Source organism: Oryx dammah, unplaced genomic scaffold (assembly GCF_014754425.2).
Source record: "Oryx dammah isolate SB20612 unplaced genomic scaffold, SCBI_Odam_1.1 HiC_scaffold_2, whole genome shotgun sequence".
Lineage (NCBI taxonomy): Eukaryota > Metazoa > Chordata > Mammalia > Artiodactyla > Bovidae > Oryx > Oryx dammah.
Window position 1 is genome coordinate 178,349,155 of NW_024070186.1, and position 26,886 is coordinate 178,376,040.

General features: G+C 40.6%; 1 protein-coding gene across 1 annotated transcript in view; it reads left to right on the forward strand.

Moving 5' to 3' along the window:
• Positions 1–32: 32 nt before the first annotated feature.
• Positions 33–26,886, forward strand: part of DCTN5 (dynactin subunit 5) — a 28,785-nt gene continuing 1,931 nt past the window's right edge. The window contains exons 1-5 of the mRNA XM_040257871.1: positions 33–223; positions 977–1,045; positions 15,804–15,922; positions 18,890–19,001; positions 24,255–24,357. Of these exons, the coding sequence (XP_040113805.1) occupies positions 176–223; positions 977–1,045; positions 15,804–15,922; positions 18,890–19,001; positions 24,255–24,357 (451 nt within the window). The 5' untranslated portion in view covers positions 33–175. The remainder of the gene's footprint in view (positions 224–976; positions 1,046–15,803; positions 15,923–18,889; positions 19,002–24,254; positions 24,358–26,886) is intronic.

Here is a 26,886-nt window from a genome sequence, read left to right on the forward strand (position 1 = left end):
GGAGACGGCAGAGCAATGGAGTGAGGCCGCCTAGCAGAGAACCGAACTATGGATGATAGCCCCGGCCGCCCAGAGCGGAAGTGGTGGAGCCCCCGGAAGTTGCCTGAGTTCCAGTCAGAAATACCGGCGGACGGACTTTGACAGGAGCCAGAGCCGCGCCTAGGAGTTGGTGGTCATGGAGTTGGGCGAGCTGCTCTACAACAAGTCCGAGTACATCGAAACGGTGCGCGTGTCCAGACATCTGCCCTCCCCTCTCCAAGCCTGCGTTCTCTGAGGCCTCCGTCCTGTCTCTGCCCCACCCCTGGTCCTTTCGGCTAGTCCGAGATTACCTGAGAGTTCATGTATAGCCTGGTTTTGTTATTTATTCCTTGCATGGCCACTTTAGGCCTTTTTTTTTTTTTTTTAATCTATTCCTGATTTCCTCGTAGAGATAAAATGCCTTCCAGAAAACAGGACAAGTCTCATTCATTCTGATATTGATTACAGTTCTGGGCTTCAGGCCTTGTAAAAAAAAAAATTTTTTTTTTTTGTTTTTTTGTTAAACTAATGTGTGGTGATTTATTACTATGTGTTGAGGACTGTTATTCGTTTTTTTAAATAGTCAATACCTGATGGATGTAAATTGCTCGAAACGGGTTTAGTGCTCAATTGGCATTACTCTTATTTTTTCATTGAATTCTCACAACTCTGATATTGGTAAAGTCATTATCCCGGTTTTAGGTCTGTAAAACTGAAGTATAGAAATGAGACTCAATTCACGTCTGCTGCTGCTAGCCTATGTATGTACCACATACAACTTCTGGGTCTGTTCCTTGAATTCCTAGTTTCCTGATTCATCCTTGCATTTTTGATATTCTGGACTCATTCCATTGCAGACCTCACCCATCTCAAGTCCTGTTCTCTGCAATACGAGCTTTCTTGGTGGAAATTTGTAGCCTAGAATCCACTGATTTTGCTCACCTCTGTTTTCTTTCAGGCATCTGGGAACAAAGTTAGTCGCCAGTCTGTATTGTGTGGAAGTCAGAACATTGTTCTTAATGGCAAGGTAAGGGACAGAGTCAGCTCCAAGATGCACATTTTTGTTTTCTTTCCACTCATTATCAAATCAGCAAGGCAGATGAAATGTTGCCATGTCTCCTATTTATTGATGTACATTCTAAAATTCTGTTTTAAAAGGAATTCTCCAAATTGGATTTATTGGATACAAAAAATGATTCAGTAAAGGGAGGCAGCAGAAAGCCTTTTTCCTGTTATTCCAGGAACAAAATACAATGGCACCCAGAACTGAAATTATTATATAGTATTGTGTGTTCTACGTTACAGGACACAAAACATAAATTTTAGTGTAAAAACTAAAGTGATACTGATATAATTATCCATTTACTAATTAATGGTTCATTATTAATCAAAACTCTTAATGTGAGAATTAGGAAAGATAACTGAAATATGAAATCCGTTTGAAAAATGGAATGTGAAAGGCTTAGAACACTTAAGAACCAGAAAAAATATCAAGGTATAGTTGATCTTGACACAAACTGAAGGCCATAGTTTCTCCCTGCTGTTAGGAACACTCAATTTTCCTTGAAATATTAAATCTCTAACTTCTAGAGGTAAAATAATGTCACTGTAGTCAAAAGATCACAGGTATTTTCAGTAGAGACACAGTTACTGTCTCTATTACTGTCTCTATACCACGAGATCTAATGGAAATATAGATTGGTAGTTAAATATAATTAATAATTATAGAGGCACTGTTTCTGCACCAAATTAGAAACTTGAGTCAACTCCCTCTGACTCATCAGCAAGTATGTGGAGTTCAAGTATACAGTTCATTGACATTAATTAGTCACAGTGTTGTGCAGTCATCACCACTACATCTATTTCTAGAATTTTTTCATCACCCAAAGAAAAACTCTGTAAGGAACAGCTCCTGGTCCCTTCTCCCAGGCCCTGGTAACCTCAACCCACTTTCTGTCTCTATGAATGTGCCTATCTAGATATGTCATTTAAGCGGAATTATATAATACTTGTCATTCTTTGGGCTGGCTTATTGCACTTAGTACTATATTTTAAAGATGCATCCATGTTTTAACATGTATAAGAATTTTATTCCTTTGATGACTGAATAATATTCCATTGTGTCTCTGTACATTTTATCTTTTCATCTGTTGATAAACGTTTGGATTGTTTCTCCCATTCTGCTTTTTTGAGTAATGCTGCCGTGAACATTGGCATGCAAAGATCTATTTGAGTTGCTGTTTTCAATTATTTTTGTATATACTTAGAGGTGAGGTGGCTGGGTCATATGGTAGTTCCATTTTTTAGCTTTCTGAAGAACTGTCAAGTTGCACCATATTACAGTCCCATGGCAATGCAAGAGAGTACCAATTTCTCCACATCCTCACAAACATGTTATTTTCTCTTTTTCTTGAATGTGAGTATGAAAGGTATTTCATTGTGTTTTTTTTAAATTCATTTTTTATTGGAGTATCATTGATTTACAATGTATTAATTTATGCTGTACATCAAAGTGAATCAGCCTACGTATACATATATCCATTTTCTTCTAGACTCCATTCCTGTATAGGTCATTACAGAGCACTGAATAGAGTTCCCTGTGCTATATAGCAGGTTCTTATTAGTTATCTTTTGTATACAGTAGTGTGGTTTGCGTTTCCCTAATGTCTAATGATGATGTGCGTCTTTCATCTGATTGGCCATTTGCACGTCTGAGGGCAAAAGTCTGTTCAGTCCTTTGACCATTTTAAAACCGTGTTGCCTTTTTGTTGTTGAGTTGTATTTCTTTATATGTTCTCCATAATAAATCTTTGTCAGATTTATGATTGCAAATATTTTCTACCATTCTGTAGATTGTCTTTACTTTCTTGATAATGTTCTTTGATGCACAAGAGTTTTTAATTTTGATGAAGTCCAGTTACCTATTTTTTCTTTTGTTGCTTAAGTTTTTGATGTCATATATCTAAAAATCCTTACCAAACCCAAGATCGTGAAGATTTACTCCTGTGGTTTTTTTCTAAGAGTTTGTGATTTTAACACTTTTATTGAAATAGTCGTCGATTCATTTTAAGCTAATTTTTTGTTTGAATTAAACTTAATTAAGTTAATTTTTGCATATAATGTGAAGTTAGGATCCTATTTAATTAAGTCTTGGTGTGAGGAAATTTACTTGTCCCAGCACCATTTGTTGAAGAGATTGTTCTTTCCCCTTTGAATGGCCTAGTCATCCTTATAGGAAATCATCTGTACGTAATCATTACTGGAGCCTTGTAGAAAATTTTATAATCAGGAAAGATGAGTCTTCCTTTCAGGATTGTTTTGGTTATCTGGGATCTTCTATTTCTTTTTTGAAAAGTGTTTCATTTGGCAATATTTGGTGCACACAGGAGGCTAATGTGCGATACATATGTTACGAAGCATAAAAATTGCATCAACACCATGAACCCACCACTCAGCTGAATAACTGGAACATAATCAATGCATAATAATACAGTACAACCTGAAGTTTCTCTCTTATTTCTTTCCTCCTTTCAAGAATACCGCTATTCTGAATTTTTTGTCTTATAAATTCTTTATTTTTCAAAAACTTTTTTTTTTTACCTTATACATGCATGCATGCGTGCTAAGTCACTTTAGTTGTGTCCAACTCTTTGTGACACTATGGACTGTAGCGCACCTGGCGCCTCTGTCCGTGGGATTCTCCAGGCAAGAATACTGGAGTGATCCCTCCACGGGATCTTCCTGACCCAGGGATCAAACCTGCATCTCTTATGTCTCCTGCATTGGCAGCTGGGTTCTTTTACTACTAGCACCACCTGGGAAGCCCCACCATATACAAAGGTATTTCTAAATAATATATTTTGTTCAGCTTTACTTGGTTTTCTGTGACTTTCTATTATTACACTCAATTATTATAATGATGACAATAGGAGACATACATTACACTTACTAAGTAACATTGTTCTCAACTCCTGTTTCTAAGATTCATTGGGATTTATGCATTTTCACTGTTGTGTACAATTCCATTTATCCCCTTTTCTATCGGTGGATAGTTATTTTGTTTCCAGCTTTTTGTTATTGTGAACAATCTGTTTTGTTTTGTTTTTTCCTCAGCCCCTGTCCCTTTCAGAACTTTCTGTTTTCCTAAGCCCTTATATCAGGTGTCACAGTGCCTGCAGGGAGAAACAGGGTTTATATGAGTAAAGAGGACTAGTATAAACCAGAGAGAGTGATGGGGCCTGATGAATTGGAGAATACAGGACCTAGCTAAGCTCAAGTGGATTGTTGTTGCCACATGGGAATGCAGACATATACTTCCAGAGCTTCTAACTGTCCCAAACTGGAAGTCTGGATTTTTTTTTAAATGTAAAATACCCTACTATTTAAATAGCCTCTAACTTAAATGATAAAAATGACTGAAGGGCTAAATAAAATGGTTTCTAGGTGCAACCCTTAGATCTCCAACTTGCCACCTCTGCCTTGTCCTTGTTGAGTTCAGTGAACTCTGCTTTAGCACTGTTTTCCTCCCTTTAAGGTCTTTTAAAACACTTCCTTTCATGTTAACATGCTGTTGCCCCTATTTTTCATCTGACTTCTCTTTAGCTCCATTCTTCTGAGATAGGAACCAGAATTTGAATTCCTCTTGCTTAATCTCTTTGACCATCTGTGATATCATTTCCTTCTTATGTTTTTTTGTGTTTGCTTCTTCATTGCAAACATAATTTAGTCTGACTGAGGGTCTTATATGAATTTTCTTTATTTCCAAATTAAGATTGTTGTCTTTATTTAAAATGCAGTGAAACAATAACAGCCATTACCAGATACTCAGAACTCTTGATATTCTGTTTTCTTCTAAAAGAAAAAGAAGTCGTTTTCTCTGATTGTAGATGGAAACACAAGCAGAAAACAATGATTGAAGTAAATTAAAAATCTTAGATGAGAGAATTATGTACTAGAAATAGACATTGAAGAAGATAGCTTTTTTATTTTTTTTAAAAGAAGATAGCTTTTAAAACCAAGAGAGGAATTCCTAGCAGACGAGTGGTGGTGGTGGTTGTTGTTCAGTCGCCCCATTGTGTCTGACTCTTTGCGACCCCTGGACTGTAGCACTCCAGATCCCCCTGTCCATCACCGTCTCCTGAAGTTTGCCCAAGTTCATGACCATTGCATCAGTGATGCCATCCAGCCATCTCATCCTCTGGCACCTTCTTCTCCTGCCCTCAATCTTTCCCAGCATCAGGGACTTTTCCAGTGAGTCAGCGTTCACATCAGGTGGCAAAAATACTGGAGCTTTAGCTTCGGCCTCAGTCCTTCTCATGAGTATTTAGGGTTGAATACCCTTAAGATTGACTGGTTTGATCTCCTTGCTATCCAGGGGACTCTCAGGAGTCTTCTCCAGCACCACAGTTCAAAGGCATCAATTCTTTGGTGCTCTGCCTTCTTTACGGGCCAGCTCTCACATCCATATGTGACCACTGCAAAAGACCATAGCCTTGACTGTACGGACCTTTGTTGGCAGAGTAATGCCTTTGCTTCTCAACACACTGTCTAGGTTTGTCATAGCTTTCCTGCTGAGAAGCGGTCATCTGATTTCAGTCACCATCCTCAGTGATTTTGGAGCCCAAGAAGAGGAAATCTGTCACTACTTTCACCTTCTATTTGTCAGACAGTAATGGGGCCAGATGCCATGATCTTAGTTTTTTTTTAATATTTAGCTTTAAGCCAGCTCTTTCACTTTTCTCCTTCACGCTCATCAAGAGGCTCTTTAGCCTCTTCACTTTCTGCCATTGAGTGGTGTCATCCACATGTCTGAGGTTGTTGATATTTCTCTCAGCAGTCTTATTTCTAGCTTGTTATTCATCCAACCCAGCATTTCTCATGGTGTGTTCAGCGTATAGGTTAAAGAAACAGGGTGACAGCAGACAGCCCTGTCGTACTCATTTCTCAGTCCTGAACGAGTCACTTGTTCCTTATTGGGTTCTAATTGTTGCTTCTTGACCTGCATACAGGTTTTTCATGAGACTGATAAGATGGTCTGGTATTCCCATGCTTTCCACAGTTTGTTATGATCTGCACAGTTAAAGGCTTTAGCATAGTTGATGAAACAGAGGTAGATGTTTTCTCTGGAATTCCCTTGCTTTCTCAATGATCCAATGAGTGTTGGCAATTTGATCTCTGGTTCCTCTGCCTTTTCTAAACTCAGTTTGAACATCTGGAAGTTCTTGGTTCACATGATGCTGAAGCCTGGCAGGCACAGTTTTAAGTATGACCTTACTATTGTGGGAAAGTGAAAGTGAAGTTGCTCAGTCATGTCCGATTCTTTGCGACCCCATGGACTATAACCTACCAGACTCCTCCGTCCACTGGATTTTCTAGGCAAGATACTGGAGTGGGTTGCCATTTCTTTCTCCAGGAGATCTTCCTGACCCAGGGATTGAACCCGGGTCTCCCACGTTGTAGGCAGATGCTTTACCCTCTGAGCCACCAGGGAGGTTGCAGGAGATGAGTGCAGTTGTCCGATGGTTAGAACATTCTTTAGTACTGCCCTTTTTGGGAATTGGAATGAGGATTGACCTTTTCCAGTCCTGTAGCCATTGCTGGGTCTTCCAGATTTGCTGACATATTGAGTGCAGCACTTGGAAGGAAAGTTATGACCAACCTAGGTGGCATATTGTAAAGCAGAGACATTACTTTGTTAACAAAGGTCCATCTAGTCAAGGCTATGGTTTTTCCAGTGGTCGTGTATGGGTGTGAGAGTTGAACTATAAAGAAAGCTGAGTGCCAAAGAATTGATGCTTTTGAACTGTGGTGTTGGAGAGGACTCTTGAGAGTCCCTTGGACTGCAAGGAGATCCAACCAGTCCATCCTAAAGGAGATCAGTCCTGGGTATTCATTGGAAGGACTGATGCTGAAGCTGAAACTCCAATACTTTGGCCATCTGATGTGAAGAGCTGACTCATTTGAAAAGACCCTGATACTGGGAAAGATTGAGGGCAGGAGGAGAAGGGGACGACAGAGGATGAGATGATTGGATGGCATCACCAACTTGATGGACATGGGTTTGGGTGGACTCTGGGAGTTGGTGATGGACAGGGAGGCCTGGCGTACTGCAGTTTATGGGGTTGCAGAGTCGGACACGACTGAGCGACTGAACTGAACTGAGTTCGACACTTTGATATCATCATCCTTTAGGGTTTTGAATAGCTCTACTGGAATTCCATCGCATCCACAGCTTTATTAACTGCAGTGCTTCCTAAAGCCCGCTTGACTTCACTCTCTAGAATGTCTGGCTCTGGGTGACTGAGCACATCATCATAGTTATCAGGTTCATTAAGATCTTTTTTGTACAGTTGTTCCATGTATTCTTTCCATCTGTTCTTGATCTCTTCAGCATCTACTAGGTCTCTACCATTTCTGTCCTTTATTGTGTCCGTCTTTGGGCAAAATAGTCCCTTGATATTTCTGATTTTCCTGAGGAGATTGCTAGTCTTTCCCTTTCAGTTGTTTTCCTCTTATTTTTATGCACTGTTCATTGAAGAAGGCCTTCTTGTCTCTCCTTGTTATTCTTTGGAACTCTGTGTTTAATTGGATGTGCCTTTCCCTTTCTCCCTTGCTTTTCACTTCTTTCTTCAGCTATTTGTAAAGCCTCCTCAGATAACCTCTTTGCCTTCTTGCTTTTTTTTCCTTTGGGATGGTTTTGTTCGCTGCCTCCTGTACAATATTGCAGACTTCTGTCCATAGTCCTTCAGGCACACTGTTTCCTAGATCTAATCCCTTGAATCTGTTTGTCCCCTTCACTGCATATTCCTAGGGGATTTGATTTAAGTCATAATTGGCTGGCCTAGTGGTTTTCCCCTCTCTCTTTAGTTTAAGCCTGAATTTTGCTGTGAGAAGCTGATGATCTGAGCCACAGTCAGCTCTAGGTCTTGTTTTTGCTGACTTTATATAGCTTCTCCATCTTTGGCTACAAAAAAACGTAATCAGTTTGATTTTGGTATTGACCATTTGATGATATCCATGTGTAAAGTCATCTCTTGTATTGTTGGATAAGGTTGCTTCCTATAACCAGTGTGTTCTCTTAGCAGAATTCATTAGCCTTTGCCCTGCTTCATTCTGTTCTCCAAGACCAAACCTGCCTGTTACTCTGGGCATCTCTTGACTTCCTACTTTTGCATCCCAATTCCCATTGATGAATAGAACATCTTTTTTTTTTTTTATGTTAGTTCTAGGAGGTCTTCATAGAACTGATTAACTTTTAAGTTTCTTTGGCATTGGTGGTAGGGGCATAGATTTGAATTACTGTGATGTTGAATGACTTGCCTTGGAAATGAACCAAGATCATTCTGTCATTTTTGAGGTTGCACCCAAGTATTGCATTTTGGACTCTTCTGTTGATTATGAAGGCTACTCCATTTTTTCTAAGGGATTCTTGTCCACAGTAGTAGATATAATGGTTATCTGAATTAAATTCGCCCTTTCCAGTCCATTTTAGTTCACTGATTCCTAAGATGTCGATGTTTATTCTCATCATCTCCTGCCTGACCATGTCCAATTTCCCTTGATTCATAGGCCTAATGTTCCAGGTTCCTATGCAGTATTGTTCTTTGCAGCATTGGATTGCTTTCATCACCGGACACATCCACAACTGAGCATTGTTTCCTCTTTGGCCCAGCGGCTTCATTATTTCTGGTAGTTGTCTTCCACTCTTCCCCAGTAGCAAATTGGACACCTTCAATGTGGGGGACTCATCTTTGAATGTTACATCTTTTTGTCTTTTTAGACAGTTCATGAGGTATAAACGGCAAGTATACTGGAATGGTTTGCCATTCCCTCCGATGGATCACATTTTGTCAGAACTCTCCTCTATGACCCTTCTGTCTTGGGTGGCCCTACATGGCACGGCTCATAGCTTCATTGAGTTACAGAAGCCCCTTCACCATGACAAGGCAGTGATCCATGAAGAGGGGACCAGTGGTTAGGACTCATTGTTTTCACTGCTGGGGCCAGGGTTCAGTACCTGGTCAGGGAACTAATATCCCACAAGCTGTGAGGCTCGGCCAAAAAGAAACAAAAACCAAGAGGAACTGTAATACTTTACAATCAGCAGCAGATGTGAAAGTTTCTTTTTACCGGTAGGGGTTTTATAGGCGGAACATATGCAGGTCAGATGGGTTAGCTCTTCAGGTGGGAGTGCACTTCTTTTTTAGTATCTTCTCAGAGCCTGGTGTCTGGCCAGTGATTTATCTAAATTCACATATATTTGAGGTGAATATACCATCTGCCTCTCTACCCTGACCTTCTATCTTGGGCCCCAGACCTTTATTCACAGCTGCCTGTTGGTCATCCCACAGGACCCTCAAACTCCACATTTCAAAATTGAATTTATCATCAAATCCCCAGAATTGCTCACCTCGTCCTAGATTCTCTTTTTCTTGCCCAACATCTAAACAATGACCAAGTCATATAGAATCTCTTTTTGTTCCTTTTAAATATTTTATAATGGAATATTTAAAAATAATTTTTATTTAGGTATATTATGTACAATAAAATATACCCATTTTAAATATGCAGTTGGATGAGTTTTGGCTGATGTGGACTTCTCTGCAACTAGTACCACAGCCACGATATAAAATATTCCCATCAGTCTAGTTTTTCTGCCTCTCTGCAGTCAAGCCACCTGGGTAACCTGTGTAAAACTAATATAGATTAGTTTTGCATTTTCTAGAGTTTCCTATAATTGTAATCATATACTACTTTGAGAGTCAGGCTTCTTTCACTCAGCATAATGTTTCTGAGATTTATCCATGTCATTGGATATATTCATGGATTAGTATTGGGTTGGCCAACAAGTTCATTTGGGTTTTTCTGTTACGTCCTATGGGGAAACCCAAATGAACTTACTGGCCAACCCAATAGTTCATTATTTTTTAAACTTTTTTTTTGCTGTGCCATATGGCTTGTTTTCATTGCCACGGCAATGAAAACCTGGAATCCCAACTACTAGTCCACCAAGGAACTCCTTCATTACTTTGTATAGATGAGCAGTATTATTTGGAACATTAGGACAGTAGAAAAAACACAGAATGAGTCCCTGTGTATTTATTCACCAGCTTCTACAGTTAGCAGTATTCTGGCATTCTTCCTTCATCTCTACACACACCTGCCAAATTCAAACCAGTTTCGGAGTGGAATATTTTAAAACAAATTGCAAGTATAATTTTGTTGTTGTTGTTCAGTTGCTAAGTCATGTCCAACCCTGTGACCCCATGGCCTGCAGCACGCCAGGCCTCCCTATCCCTAACCATCTCCCAAAGTTCATCCAAGTTTATGTACATTGAATCGGTGCTGCCATCCAACCATCTCATCCTCGCCCGCCCTCTTCTCCTTTTGCCTTCAATCTTTCCCAGCATCAGGGTCTTTTCCAATGAGTTGGCTCTGCTTCCAGAGTAATATTTCTAATGAAGATTCCATTGTGCTAATCCTTCATTTAAAATCTTTCATTGATTCCTTATATCCTCTATGGAAAAGAAGTCTAAACATCTATAATCAGCGTATATAACTCCTCATGATCTGGTCCTTCTTACTTTCTCAGCTGCAACCCCAGCCACATGCACTTTTTTAATATATTTTACTTATTCATTTTATTTTTTGGTTGTGGTGAGTCTTCTCTGCTGACGTGGGCTTTCTCTAGTTGTAACGAGTGGGGACTACTTTCTAGTTGTGGTACGCGGGCTTCTCATTTCAGTGGCTTCTCTAGTTGCAGAGCACAGGCTCTAGGCATGTGGGCTCAGTGGTTGTGGCTTGTGGACTCTAGAGTGCTGCTGGCTCAGTAGTTGTGTCACATGGGCTTAGTTGCTCTGCAGCATGTGGGATCTTTCTGGACCAGAGAATGAACCGGTGTCCTTTGTATTTCAAGGTGGATTCTTAACCACTGGACCACCAGGAAGCCCCTCATGCACTTTTTAACCTCATTTATTCAACAGACACTTCAAGAGTGCCTACTCTTTACCAAGTATGGAGCATTAATTCCCTCCAATTTCTGGGGGAAATTAATAATCCCCCCATAATTAATTATGTTATTCAGCCCCTCCTGGCAATGTCTAGGGAAGCCATGTATCACATCCTGAAGTGAAGCATTTAATCGGAGTCCAGAAATTGGGAAAGGAAAAAAGAACGTCAGTGGATTCACCCTGGGAACGTGAAGCTGGAGGCAATGAGTAGTATTAGGAGATTAGACAAAGGTGGGGGCAGCTGTGAGTCTCCCTGAGCAACCAGCCAAGGCAGGAGGGCAGGTGGAATGAGTGCATCTGAGGACGTGCATAGACCAGGTCTGCTGTAGGTATTCTCAACAAATGTTTGTCCATCCGTTGACTCCTATTCATGGAATTGTAAGGGCAGAGCTTGTGATGTACTGGGAACATCTTGGAAAAACAGTCAACATTATGAGAGCAATTCTCTTCACCTTAAAAAAGCTTTCCCTTTTGACAGAACATGTGATTCAGTAGAGTATAGCATAACTCTCAGTGTCTTGTTTCCTACTGTTTTTTGTTATGTTTTAGGCTATGTAAAATATGCTTTGTTTCCTCTTTGACCCCCCTCCTAGAGTAATGGAAATAAAAACAAAAATAAGCCAATAAGACGCAATTACACTTAAAAGCTTCTGCACAGCAAAGGAAACGATAAACAAGATAAAAAGACAACCCTCAGAATGGGAGAAAATAGTTGCAACCAAAGCAACTGACAGAAGATTGATTTCCAAAATATACAACCAGCTCGTGCAGCTCACTATCAGAAAAACAACCCAATCAAAAAATGGGGTGGAAGACCTAAACAGACATTTCTGCAAAGAAGACACACAGATGGCCAACAAACAGAAGGAAAGATGCTCAACATCACTTATTATTGTTGTTATTGTTGTTCAGTCACTAAGTTGTATCCAGTTCTTTGCAACCCCATGAACTGTACATGCCAGGCTTCTTTGTCCGTCACTCTCTCCCTCAATTTGCTCAAACTCATGTCCATTGAGTCAGTGATGCCATCCAGCCATCTCATCCTCTGTCGCCACCTTCTCCTCTTGCTGTCAGTCCTTCCCAGCATCAGGGTCTTTTCTAATGAGTCTGCTGTTCACATCAGGTGGCCAGAGGACTGGGGCTTCAGTATCAGTCCTTCCAACAAATACTCAGAATATATTTACTTCAGGATTGACTGATTTTATCTCCTTGCTGTCCAATTGAATCTCAAGAGTCTTCTGGAACATCACAGTTGAAAAATATCAGTTCTTTGGTGCTCAGCCTTCTTTATGGTCCAACTCTCATGTCCATAGATGACTACGAGAAAAACCATAGCTTTGACTATACAGATCTTGTCGGCAAAGTAATGTCTCTGCTTTTCAATACACTGTCTAGGTTTGTCATAGATTTTCTTCCAAGGAGCAGGTGTCTTTTAGTTTCACTGTCCACAGTAGTTTTGGAGCCCAAGCCACTTTTCCCCTCATCTATTTGCCATGAAGTGATGGGACCAGATGCTATGATCCTCTTTTTTTAAATGTTGTGTTTTAAGCCAGCTTTTGCACTCCTCTTTCACCTTCATCAAGAGGTGCTTTAGTTTCTCTTCGTTTTCTGCCATTAAAGTGGTATCAAGTGCATATCTGAGGTTGTTAATATTACTCCCAGCAATCTTGATTCCAGCTTGTAAGTAATCCAGCCTGGCATTTCGCATGATGTACTCTGCATATAAGTTAAATAAGCAGGGTGACAGTATACAGCCTTTACGTACTCCTTTCCTACTTTGGGACCAGTCTGTTGTCCTATGTCCAGATCCAACTGTTGCTTCTTGACCTATATGCAGGTTTCTCAGGAGGCAGGTAAGGTGGTCTGATATTCCCATCTCTTGAAGAATTTTCCAGAGTTTGTTGTGATCCACATAGAGGCTTTAGTGTAGTCAATAAAGCAGAATTAGATGCTCTTTGGAATTCCCTTGCTTTTTCTATGAGCCATGAATGTTGAAAATTTAATCTCTGATGGTCCTGTGTTTTCTAAATCCAGCTTGAACATCTGGAAGTTCTCAGTTTGCATACTGCTGAAGCCTAGCTTGAAGGATTTTGAACCTAATCTTGCTGACGTGTGAAAATGAATGCAATTGTATGGTAATTTGAACTTTCTTTGGCATTGCCTTTCTTTGAGATTGGAATGAAAACGGACCTTTTCCAGTCCTGTGGCCACTGCTGAGTTTTCCAAATTTGCTAACATATTGAGTGCAGTACTTTAACAGCATCATCTTTTAGAATTTTAAATAGCTCAACTGGAATTCCATCACCTCCACTAGCTTTGTTGGTAGTTAATGCTTCCTAAGGCCCACCTGACTTCACACTCCAGGATGTTTGGCTCTAGGTGAGTGACCACACTATCATGATTATCCAGGTCACTAAGGCCTTTTTTGTACAGTTCTTCTGTGTATTCTTGCCCCTTGTTCTTAATCTCTTCTGCTTTTGTTAGGTCTTTCCCATTTCTGTTGTTTATTGTGCCCATCTTTCCAGGAAATGTTCCATTGTTATCTCCAGTTTTCTTACAGAGGTCTCTAGTCTTTTCCATTCTATTGTTTTCCTCTATTTCTTTGCACTGTTCACTTAAGAAAGCTTTCTCATCTCTCCTTGCTATTCTCTGGAACTCTGTCTTCAGTTGGGTATATTTTTCCTTTTCTCTTTTGCCTTTTGCCTCTCTTCTTTTCTCAGCTATTTGTAAGACCTCCTCAGACAACCACTTTGCCTTCTTGCATTTCTTTTTCTTGGGGATGGTTTTGGTCACCACCTCCTGTATAGTGTTACAAACCTCCCTCCATCCATAGTTCTTCAGGCACTCTGTTTACTAGATCTAATCCTCTGAATCTATTCATCACCTCCACTGTATAATCATAAGGAATTTGATAAAGGTCAAACCACTAGACCTGAATGGCCTAGTGGTTTTCACAACTTGAGCCTGAATTTTGTAGTAAGGAGCTGATGATCCGAGTCACAGTCAGCTCCAGGTCTTGTTTTTGCTGACTGTACAGAGCTTCTCCATCTTCGGCTGCAAAGAATATAATCAGTCTGACTTTGGTATTTACCATCATCTTGTGATGTCCATGTGTAGAGTCGTTTCTTGTATTGTTGGAAGAGGGTGTTTGCTATGAGCAGTGCATTCTCTTGGCAAAACTCTGTTAACCGTTGCCCTGCTTCATTTTGTATTACAAGGCCAAACTTGCCTGTTACTCCAGGTATCTCTTGGCTTTCTACTTTTGCATTCCACTCCTCTATAATGAAAAGGGCATCTTTTTTTGGTGTTAGTTCTAGAAGATGTTGTAGATCTTCATAGAACTGTTCAACTTCAGCTTCTTTGGCATTAGTGATTGGAGCATAGACTTGGATTACTGTGATGCTGAATGTAAACACAATGAAAAGGCAAAAAGATATGACACCAGAAGATGAACTCCCTAGGTTGGTAGATGTCCAGTGTGCTTCTAGGGAAGAACAGAGGAACAGCTCTATAAAGAATGAAGGGGCTGGGCCAAAGTGGAAACAGTGCTAAGATGTGGATGGGCCTGGTGCTGAAAGTGAAGTCCAATGCTGTAAAGAAAACATTGCATAGGAACTTGGAATGTTAGGTCCATGAATCAAGGTAAATTGGTCAAGCGGGAGATGGTGAGTGAACACTGACATTTTAGGAATCACTGAACTAAAATGAATAGGAATTGGCAAATTTAATTCAGATGACCATTATATCTACTACTATGGGCAAGAATCCCTTAGAAGAAATGGATTACCCCCCTCATAGTCAACAAAAGAGTCTGAAATGCAGTACTTGGAGGCAGTTTCAAAAACGACAGAATGATCTCTATTCATTTCCAAGCAAACCATTCATTATTAGAGAACTGCAGATCAAAACAACATTGAAGTATCACCTCACACCAGTCAGAATGGCCATCATCCAAAAATCTACAAACAATAAATGTTGGAAAGGATGTGGGAAAAAGGAATCCCTCTTGCACTGTTGGTGGGAAAATAAAATGATACAGCCACTATGGAGAACAACATGGACGTTCCTTTAAAAACTAGGAATAAAACTGTCATATGACCAAACAATCCCACTTGGGCATATACCTTGAGAAAACCATAGTTCAAAAAGGCACATGTATCCCAGTTTTCATTGTAGCACTGTTTACAATAGCCAGGACATGGAAGCAACCTGGATGTCCATCAACAGATGAATGGATAAAAAAGTTGTGGTATATACTTATACAAAGGAATATTACTCAGCTATAAAAAGGAGCAAAATTGAGTCAGTTGTAGTGAGATGGATGAACCTAGATTCTGTCATACAGAGTGAAGTAAGTCAGAAAGAGAAAAACAAATAGATATATTAACGTATATATATGGACTTTAGAAAAATGGTACTAATGAGTCTATTTGCAGGGTAGGAATAGAGATGCAGATGTAGAGAACAGACTTGTAGACATGGGGGAAGGAGAGGGTGAGATAAATTGGAAGAGTAGCATCGACATACAATACACTACGATCTGTAAAATAAATGGCTAGCGGGAAACTGTTCTATAACACAGGGAGCTCAGCTCGGTGCTCCACGATGACCTAGAAAGGTACGATTGTGAGCATGGCAGGGAGGCTCAAGAGGGAAGGAATGTATGTATACTTACAGCTGATTCACATTGTTGTACAGTAGAAACCGACACATTATGATAAAGTGATTATCCTCCAATTAAAATAAAATTTAAAAATGTGCTGCTTTGTTTTATAGACCATTGTGATGAATGACTGTATTATCCGAGGCGATCTGGCAAATGTAAGAGTTGGACGTCATTGTGTTGTAAAAAGTCGGAGTGTCATAAGGCCACCATTCAAGAAATTCAGCAAAGGGTATGTAATTTAATCATTTGTTTCAGTCTTGGGCAAGATGCTGCTTCTGGTGGTGAAATTCATGTGTTGAGTCGTGGGAGAAGGAGCAGGTCTGTACTTTTGTTTGGAACACTGAGTGAGAACACGCCATAATGAGCACAATTGGTGGTGGTTGTCTTAGTCTAGTTACTGGTGGTTAGTTGCCAGAAACAATTCACTTAAGCTAGCAAAACCAGGGGCGGGGGCTGGGGGGGATTCTGATTAAACAGACACAGGCATATTTGATGGAATTTCAGGATAGAAAAAGGGGGCCAGGTTTCACAAGGGACTGGAACCTGGAGCTGGACAGCTTGCCAAAATCAAGACCACTGTTCTTTCTGTCTGCTACTCTGCCACTGAGACAGTTTTTATCTGTCCTTCTCTCTGTACTTCTTCTTCCCTCTTTTTTCTTTTTGCTGTATCTTCCCACTTTTCTCCTGGAGCCAACTTTGCTGCCTCAACCCTTTAATTACATCACGTCTTCATTTAGGCTTCCAGCCTAAATACCTATCAGAGATTTTAAATTGTCCTATTAACAAAATCTTGGTTAGATTGGTTAGAGTGAATCTGATTGGCTTAGTTTGCAATTAGGTGTCCACCCCTAGTCTACAAACAGCTTTGACCCAGAGGGTATGGTCAAGTCAGGCCGACTGATCTCTCAGTGGGAATAAGGCTTGTCAGAGAAACATCTGACAGGGCAGGGAGACTGCCCGCTATGCTTGATGTGGAGTATCCTCCTTGCTTCCCTCTCTGCTTGCCCTCCTGGCTCCTTCCCATGTCACCATCTGCTTCCATCCAATAATTCAACAATCGTTTATTGAGTTTTCCTTATGCCAGTCACTAGGTTATAATCTGGGCATATAAAATATGGATAAAATGGGGTCTCAAAACCTAGTGTTAGAAACAAACAAATGAATGTAACAAAAAAGAGAGATTCACAGGTGTATAGAACAATCTAGTGGTTACCAGTGGGAGGGTGAGGGGTGAGATAGGGGATGGGGATTAAGTGCAGACCACTGCATATAAAATAAATAAGCAACAAGGATATATTAGACAGCTCAGGGAATATAGCTAATATTTTATAAACCTCTAAAATTGTGAACTACTATGTTGTATGCCTGAAACTTATATAAAATTAGCTATACCTCAGTTAAAACAACAGCAATCACCACCACCATGTGGTAAAAATGATTGAATAAACAGCTACTATAGACTATAATGCTGCAACAGGATAGCCACTATGTACTGGAGTACTGCTGACCCTGGGGTATGAACATGGTTAGGGAGGAACAGAAGAGGGCAGTTATTTCAGACAATAATACTTGGGTATATATCATGCAGGAATCGTCTGCATTTCTTGTAGTGATGCTGGACTCCAGGATTTCATTACATACAAGAATTGGAGCAGGGAGTCATTGTATATCATATGAAATTCGAATGAAAATATTTGCTCATTAGTTCAGAAGGTGCTTGAGGGGGAGCCAGAAAACCTTTTCATGACTTCTTACAGTAACTGATGCTCTGCTAGAATTGGTGACTCCACCTCCTGATAAAGGCATTATTGGGCTGGATATGATCCAAGAAGAAGACTGAAAATGAACAGTCTTTTCAGTGAATGGAGGGATGTATAAATAAGAATAGTACACATGTAGCAGCCTGGATGGGAGGGGAGTTTAGGGGAAGAATGAATACATGTATGTGTATGGTGGAGTCCCTTTGTTGTCCACCTGAAACTATCACAAAACCGTTAATTGTCTATATTCCAATATAAAATAAAAAGTTTAAAAGTAGTCCTCATGAGAAATACAGAAATATGAAAGTGTAAATAGCAACACATGCATAGAAGGTGAATGTCGATTTCCTCCCCTGTATGTCTCAATACCAGAACCAGATAAGAGTAAAGAGTTTTGAATTTTCAGTTTAAAATTGAAGAGTTGACAGCCTGCTATAGACTATGATAAAATTAAGGAATCCATTGTTACCCAAGGGGTCTAGGCTAAAAATGCAAATAAATTAAGGAAGATTTAAATAAGTTATAGGTGTGTGGAAGACAGGTATCATCTCTGATAAAATATTCCTGACAAAATAGAACACAGGACTGGAACGAGCCAGTGAGTATCCAGCTGCTTTGTATTAGTTCTAGTCCAAATATTTTACATCCCAAGTACTGAAATTTCTTGGAAGTATGATCACAGACCACTGTCAGTTATATTTGAGGAGTCGTGGAGAATGGGAATGATGCCACAAGTCTTGAGAAACCCTACTAACTCCTTAAGTCTTGGCTTAAATGTCACTTTCAGTTAAGCTTTTACCAAACCACCAGTCTGAATAAAGTCTCTTTCTCATGCCCTCATGATATGTTATTTTTCCTTTGTAGCACTTATCACAGTTGTAACTAATTACTTATTTAATCATTTATTTAATCTCTCTTCTCCCATGGCAGGGTCAAGTCCCTTTTGCTTGCTATTGTATTCCCCAGTTCCTAGCATAGAGTCAGGCAGTAAAACCAGACACCCAGTAAAACCAGATAATATATAAATTTTCAGCATGTTGGGAATTATATTCCATGAACATTACATCAGTCCCCTGAAGCTTTATAGAGCAGATTAATGAAAATGTGATCTGTGGGCATTTTCAGAGGAGGCTGGAATGAGCAAAACGTTAATTTGTTTTTATTTGATGCTAGCTATTCTAACTTTGAAGGTCTTGCCCTTGCTCTTTTGATATTTCCTTGCACATTTCTATAGTCTAATATTTCTGATTTTGGTTTAATAGTCACATGCATCTTCTTCAATGTTACAGAATTCCTCAAATGTGAGGATTCTTTCCTTGCTAGGAGCAGTCTTATTAAGACAAGATGGTGTTGCAGTTGTGATCTTTAGTTTTATAAACCTTGACCGGAGGTACATCACCTTGACTGTTTTTTGTTCTCTTCTTTTTCTTTTATAGCGTTGCATTTTTTCCTTTACATATTGGGGACCACGTCTTTATTGAGGAAGATTGTGTGGTCAACGCAGCTCAGATTGGCTCTTATGTTCACGTTGGCAAGAACTGTGTGATTGTGAGTATGCTGACTTGGCTGGCTGAGCAGCCTCACTCCCCTTTGCGCTCCTGTCCCTCCCATCAGTGGGCCTTTGCTTCTGTCATCAAGCAGGGTAGAAGTTTTTTCTGGTCTAGTAGTTTGCCAGAATTGTTATTAAATTTGGAATTCTTCCTAGGCACTAGTAATCATGGCTAACCTTTATGGAATCTTTTCTATATGATGTTAAACTCTTTCCTTTGGTTATTTCATTTAATCGTCACAACCATCCAAGGATGATAGACTGTAATTATCCCTATTTTCAGGTGAGGAGACTGAAGACCTTTGATACTGGGGATTTGACAAGGCTAGTAAATGCTAGAGTTGGAATTTGAACCCTGGTGGTGTGAATAGCCATGCCACTATGTGGCCTACCTGTCACCTCACCTTAAGAATCTTACAGTCTGGTGGGGTGAGGGGATCTTGAAGGGTAAGTCAAAGCTGGCTCATAGACAAGAGGGGAGAGAGTGTTTCAGGGGAGAGATTGGCACGTGTTTAAGGGTCACACTCACCAAGGGCATGACTTTAAAGGAGCTGCACGTAGTTCAAGATGCTGGGCCTGCCAGGTGCTAGTGGGCCTCTCACTCAGCAGAACCTGTAGGACACAGGTCCACAGGCACTGCGGCATTAGTTTGTTAATGCCAAACATTAACCCAGCCAAAGCTTTCCAAGGCTGAATTTCTTGACATTCCTTAGATGAAGAGGTTGATTTCAGTTAGGATTTCTGAGTCCATCCTGAGTGAGAATGATCAGAGGCAAACTCCCTAAATTTTCAGGGAAAATATTTCCTACATTTTATATTTGTCCCTCAGATTCTGGGAAAGCCAAGACCCCTTTCCTGTTTTTAAATGGCTGCTCCTATTAACACAAAGTCAGCTCTCTGCTCTGGATAAGACTCAGAGCCTAAAGTATCAGAAAATCTGCAGAAACCATGCAGTCATTTTCCAGGAGCCATGAGGCTGCAGCAGAGGTGGACAGTGCAGAGAGCCACGTTGCTGAGAAGACATTCCAGTCTGACTTGCTACTCAGAATCAAGGGGAGCAGTTGTTCTGCCAAATATTCTCTGGAGGAGTTCCTTAATATGTATTAGAGACAGAATGTGTTTGATTCAGCCTGATGTTGAGGAGAGGGAGAAGACAGTGAAATCCATCCTCTTTTCTCACTAACTGCTTGATTAGAGCAAGCTTTCCAAGCCACAGCTGAATTTTTCTGATATTTTCCTCAGTGATATGAAGACATCAGCATAGTAGCCTAGTCCTTTAGGTCCAGAGCCAGATGTCTGAATAGTTAATGACCAAGTGCTATTCCCAATGCTTAGGAAATTCTAGTCCTATTGTTCAGCATCTGCTTTTTGTATCACTTTTCAGTGCATCAACTCCTGGTATTGTCATCGTTTGGCACTGGCTGTACTTATTTGCTGAGCCTTTACAAATTCTCAGGAGAAAGATGCTTTGAGAATCTCAAAGCTAGTAGGAACTCTTTAGAGTCCAGCTGTCCCCATGACACACAGATCTTTCCTGTAGCATCTCATGTAGTACTGTAACTTCTGCTTGGATATGGGAAGGTAGGAGTGTTAATCAAAATTGCCCAAAAGTCTTCAGGAAAAGCCTAACAGGCATTATGGGTCAACTGTTATCATGCCTTGAGCTTTACATTTATCTTTAATCTTAATAGCATCCTGGCAGGCTTGGTTTTACATGCTGTTTCACAGGATGGAAGAAATTTGCTAAATAACTTGGATAAAGAGATATGGGACTTCCCTGATAGTCCAGTGGTTAAGACTCCACACTCCCAATGCAGGGGGCACGAGTTTGATCCCTGGTCAGAAAACCAAGATCCCATATGCCATGCATTGCAACCAAAAAAAGAAAAAAAGGAAGAAAAAAGAAAACAGCAAAAAAAAGGGAGATAAGGGTAGGTGTAATACCAGCAACATGTAGTTCTTAACTTCTTCTTGAAAAGTTCTCCAGGAAAGAATAAAGAAGCAGTTATAGCTCTTTACCTCCTCAGCTATTGCCAACTCATTCATGCCTAAGAAGTACCTGCATTTTTTATTGTGCTGCTGTGGAATTGATCAGTTTACCCAGAATTCTCTGAAACCCAAATGAGCACATTTCTCTGAGCGGGCAGAGTGGCTAACTAGACAAGCAGGTGCCCTCAGGCTGTTTGGTAACCAGGGTAGACAGTGGGAAAGCTCATTTCCACTGCTCTTCTTTTCCAGGGCCCTTTGTCTGGGGATCCCTGTCTGTGAATGTATCCTGCCATATGCAGCACCTTGTTTCCTTTTGCTCAGTGCCCCGCTTGCTTGGTCTGGGTTTTTAGGAGCCTCGGCATCTTAGGGAATCTTTGAGTTAATCTGGGAGTCACCAGGGGAGCTGGCCATCTGCTCCATTTTTAATATTGCCAATAACAGGTGATTCATGGAAGAGAGTTTTCTAAGGAAAAGTGAAGATATGCAGTCATAACTTGCTTCTGACCTAAAGATGTTGCCCAGCTTGGCTGTTATCCACCCAGCTGGAGACAACTTAGTTAGCCCCTGAAGAAATTCAGACCTTAGAGGTATAAGCTTTTTAAAAAATTCATTGGGCGATCTACCCAGGAGCTCTTGGACATACATACGATTTAGGTGTTTAATATTGGGGGAAACTTTGAACACCGTGAAATCAAAGTATGTTTCCTATGCTTTGGTAAAGTCTGAGATCTAGATGGGTTAGCATTATCTTGGTATTTGTTATATCTGTTCCACATCCTCAGCCCAGTATGTTTTATCTGATATTCTGACCAGAACACGAGTGAACTATAGGCTTGGATGATGTAAATGCAACTGGTAAAGACCAAGACTTTAATTTACTCAGCAAGTCGTCTGAGACACGTTGTTGTTCAGTTGCCAAGATGTGTCTGACTCTTACCAAAACCATGGACTGCAGTACGCCAGGCTTCCCTGTCCCTCACCATCTGAGTTTGCCCAAGTTCATGTCCGTTGAATCAGTGATGCCATCCAACAATCTCACTGTCTGTCACCCTCTTCTCTTTCTGCCTTCAATCTTTCCCAGCATCAGAGTCTTTTCCAATGAGTCAGCTGTTCACATCAGGTGGCTGAAATATTGGAGCTTCAGCTTCAGCATCAGTCCTTCCAGTGAATATTCAGGAATGATTTCCTTTAAGATTGACTGGTTTGATTTCCTTGCTTTCCAAGGGACTCTCAAGAGTCTTCTCTAGCACCACAGTTCAAAAGCATCAATTCTTCGGCGCTCTGCCTTCTTCATTGTCAAGCTCTCACATCCGTACATGACTGCTGTAAAGACCATAGCCTTGACTAAATGGACCTTTGTCAGCAAAGTGATGTCTTTGCTTTTTAAACACACTGTCTAGGTTTGTTATAGCTTTGCTGCCAAGAAGCAGTCTTTTTCTAATTTCATGGCTGCAGTCACCAACCGCATGATTTTAGAGCCCAAGAAGAGGAAATCTGTCACTGCTTCCACCTTTCCCCTTCTGTTTGCCATGAAGTATCGGGACCAGATGCCATGATCTTAGTTTTTTAATATTGGGTTTTAGGCCAGGTTTTTCACTCTCCTCCTTCACTCTCATCAAGAGGCTCTTTAGTTCCTCTTCGCTTTCTGCCATTAGAGTGGTATCATCTGCATATCTGTGGTTTTTCTTGCTAAGGGAGATGCCAAGCGAAAGGCATCTGAGATATAACTTTAACCATATACAGAAGCATCTCCTTTTCCTTAAGTCATGAAACACATGACTCTCCCAAACCTTATTTCTTGCCCCCAAAATGCTGTGGGTGATGGCAGAATTGAATGACTACCTAATAACTACCATTTACCCATGGCAGAATAAGTGAACTGTTAACTTCATATCCAGAAGAATTTCCCAAGACTTGTCCAGTTGGAGTTTACAAAAGAACAAACAGGGGCTTCCCTGGTGGTCCAATGGTAAAGAATCCACCTGCCAATGCAGGAGACACAGATTCGATCCCTGGTCTGGGAAGATCCCACAGGCCGCAGGGCAACTAAACCCACAGGTCACAGCTACTGAGCCTGTGCTCTGGAGTCAAGAGCTGCAGCTACTGAAGCCCACGTGACCAGAGCCCCTGCTCCACAGCACAGGAGAGCCCCCTGCAGGAAGCAGCCCTGCGCCGCAGCTAGAGAACGCCCCCACGCAGCCCAAGACCAGTGCAGGCAAACATGAATGAGTCAATAGATGAATTTTAAAAAGAGAGGATAGTAATAATAAACCTTTAAAAGAAAGAAAAAACAAACCTTAAACTGGTAGGTGCAAAACAAACATACTGGCTAATATGGACCACAGTCACAGAAGTAGATCCTAATTTCATACACAGCTGGCTCCAACTGACATCTCAGTTGATGTCATGTGAATTAATCTCCTTCCTGTTTTTAGTTTCCTCTGGAAGCCTCTCAGGCAGGTCCTTTAGTGATAGAAACCAGAGGCTGGTCCAAGATTCTGTCCTATCCTCTAGAATCCTTACTGGAAAGAGCTTCTTTTCCCAGTAGTCCCGGCAGAAGCCCTGATGTTGAGATTCATCACGGTTCATACACCGATTCCCTAAACCAGGGGCTGCGGCCAGGCTTGGGGTTTAGAGTTTGGGATGAGAGATGAAGCACATGAACTGAGATAGGGATGGGGTGGTATCCAACAAAAATATAAGTTCTGTTACAAGAAGAAAGGGAAATGGATGTCGGACAAGCATAACAACAGATAGCCACTAAGTAAAAGCAAACAAAATTAAACAGAATTCTTGAAGATCAAATTTCATATAGTCTGAAATGCCTAAGATAGCCTGAACTGTCCCTAGTGTACAACCCCCACTTCAAATTTAAACACACACAGGACACACACACACACACTAAGGTTTCTCCCTCATGCTTGTCAGGTACCATCTGCAGTAGGGAATTGTGAGCAACCCTTTTGTCCCTGACCATGACGATTATAGGCTTCCCTGATGGCTCAGACAGTAAAGAATCTGCCTGCAATGCAGAAGACCTGAGTTCAATCCCCTGGTTGGAAGATCCTCTGGAGAAGGAAACCGCAACCTACTCCAGTATTCTTTCCTAGAGAGGTGCATGGACAGAGGAACCTGTCGCTGTAGTCCATGGGGTTGCAAAGAGTCAGACATGACTAGAAACTAAACAATAATAACACAGCAGACAAGACAACTTTTACTCCCATTTCCTGGTCTGTTTCCTATTAACAAGATTTTATTTTCAGGGTCGCCGGTGTGTGTTGAAAGACTGTTGCAAAATTCTTGACAACACAGTATTACCCCCAGAAACTGTGGTCCCACCGTTCACCATCTTCTCAGGCTGCCCAGGTAATCCGTGGGTGTTAATTATTAAAACTAAAGTTTATTTTCTTTCACAAAAGTCATGCATGCATTTTTTGTCTCTTAACAGTATGTTAGTATGTAAGCTAACTGAAATACTCTCCTGATACAGAATACCTAGAAATGCTATCCAAAATATAACTTGTATCTTTTTACATGCATAATTGGATTCATAAGGAAATTATTAGGCATCAGAAGCAAAGTGGAAACTAAATGCAGACTTTCAAGGATGCTTCAGGTGATGCCATTTCTATAGTAGTATGGTTTAGGATTTGATGCTCATGTGGGACGAGAGATAAAGCCTTGGATCCACACAGGACAACGAGATCCTTTTGAAGGGGCTTTCCCTCAGTAAAAAGTTGATGGAGGATGAATCTGCCCCCAACACAGGAAAAGTACAAAGAAAAGTGTCTCTCTTGGCCTGGGCTCTGGGTGGAAAAAGAAAGTCTCTCCAGATGATGGCCTTACCCTCACAGTGGTTGGGGGTTTGAACTTGTACTTCCGGCCTGCTCAGAAATGCCCTAACTGAAATATTACCATAAAACATGCCCAAAGACCAGTGAGAGCTCTGGGATACCCAAGAAAAGCAAATATATTGTCATTTGACCTTGGCCGATGGAATGCCCACAGGCAAAGTCCTTATGAACTCAAGAGATGGGGATTACAGATGTGGGGAGACAAGCAATCCATGCTCATTGTAGAAAGCTTGGAAAACACCAAAAAGCAAAAAGAAAAAGAAAGACCTCACATTCCCCCACCCCCACCTCAAGAGAGTCTCGTCTCTTCTACCTGTTGTTTTACTCAGTGGAAACCTCATAGAACACACAGAGGTACGTGACAGATTCACAGACAGAAGATGATAGGAAGAGAGAGATTTGACAGTATATGGTCTCTAACCACTGGGTGGTTTAATTGTTTTTCTAATGTAAAAAAAATCTCATTACTCAGATCATTGAATATGAATTTCAAAGAGATACATAAATCATCCACTAAGATTCTTTCGGGAGGAAATGAGCTATTTTGCACTTTCATGCATCTCTGCATTTGCAGAGGAGGAAGAGACTCATTTAGTAATTCTCCCCATACTGAGTTCCCACTGTGAAACAGTTTAAGAGTTCTTAGCAAGTGCTAGATCAGAACAGTCTGTATTGTTTTGAGTGGTTGTGAGACAAGCATCTGATCTGAGGTGAGAAGTATGTTGTTGGAAAAACAGTTTAATCTCCTCTAACTTATTCAATGCCCTTAGAACCAATTTATGATCTTTGAACATTGATGGCAGATTGCGGGAAAGCACTTCTAGGTATTTGAAATCCCAGTAAATTCTGTGTGTGGAGGTTCTGCCTGGGATCTTAGAGATCATTGTGTAGGTGAGAAAACTGAGGCCTGGAGAGGTTGAGTTGTCCAGGGTATCAGTGCTGGTTAGTGGGGTGGCTTTTATTTATTTATTTTCATTTGACTACTCAGCTTTTGCAATCTCAGTTCCCCAGCTAGGCACTGAACCTGGGCCAGGGCAGTGAAAGCAGCAAATCCACTAGACCACAGCGGAGCTCCCAAGACTCTTTTACAGTCCAGTACTTTTTGCACTAGCAGGGTACTTCTCATGTTTATTTGTGTAGTTTCACAAACAAATGCTAACCATCTAGATACTACTGTTGACAACCTCCCTCTTTAATCAAGAGGTGTGGGGTGGCAGGAAAATTAGCATATTTTTGGAAGGCTCCCCAGAATGAAAGGCGAGGCATCCAGAAAGATTCTGAGTTAGGAACCAAAAACTCAGATGCCCACAGGAGCCAAAGTATGTAAATAGTTGAAGTAATTGCTTATCATAGCTGTTCAAGCATACAGGCATGATATTATGTGAACTTCTGGTGTTTCATGAGGAGCTAAAAATCTGAATGTTTATGTGATATTTCTGAATTTTTAATTGTTGAATACCAGTTTTTTTTAGTAGATTAAATACTGTACAGATTCAATATATATTTGGAAATCTTAATGCACTGCTAATTTGTAGAAGGTGCCTGCGAGAGTTGTGTATTTTTTTAAGACCATTTTTTCATTCCTGTTTTCTCTCTGTATGTATTCAAGAGTGTATGTGTGTGTTTTTGTATGTTTATGAGTATATGCATATGTGTATGTATTTGTGTATATAATATGAAACTTTTTATATGTATAAATAGACTCACACTGTCTATTCTGTTAGGAAACTTGCTTCCTTAGTATATCTTGGGCATCTTTTCTTGTCAGTATGGAGCAATTTACCTCATTCCTTTTAATGGCTACAGGGTTTGCATTGCATAATTATCCCATGGTATAACCAACCATCCTCTGGTATAATGGAGCAAAAAAATGTTATCCTTGGTTTTTCATAATTAGAGATTTTGCTGCATTAATGCCTTTGTATCTATATTGTGCAATTGGGCAAGATTATCTGTGGAATAAGTTCTTAAAAGTTGGCTTATCAGATCACAGGGTATGGACTTTTAAGTTATGCTAGTTATTCCTACATTGCTCTTCAAA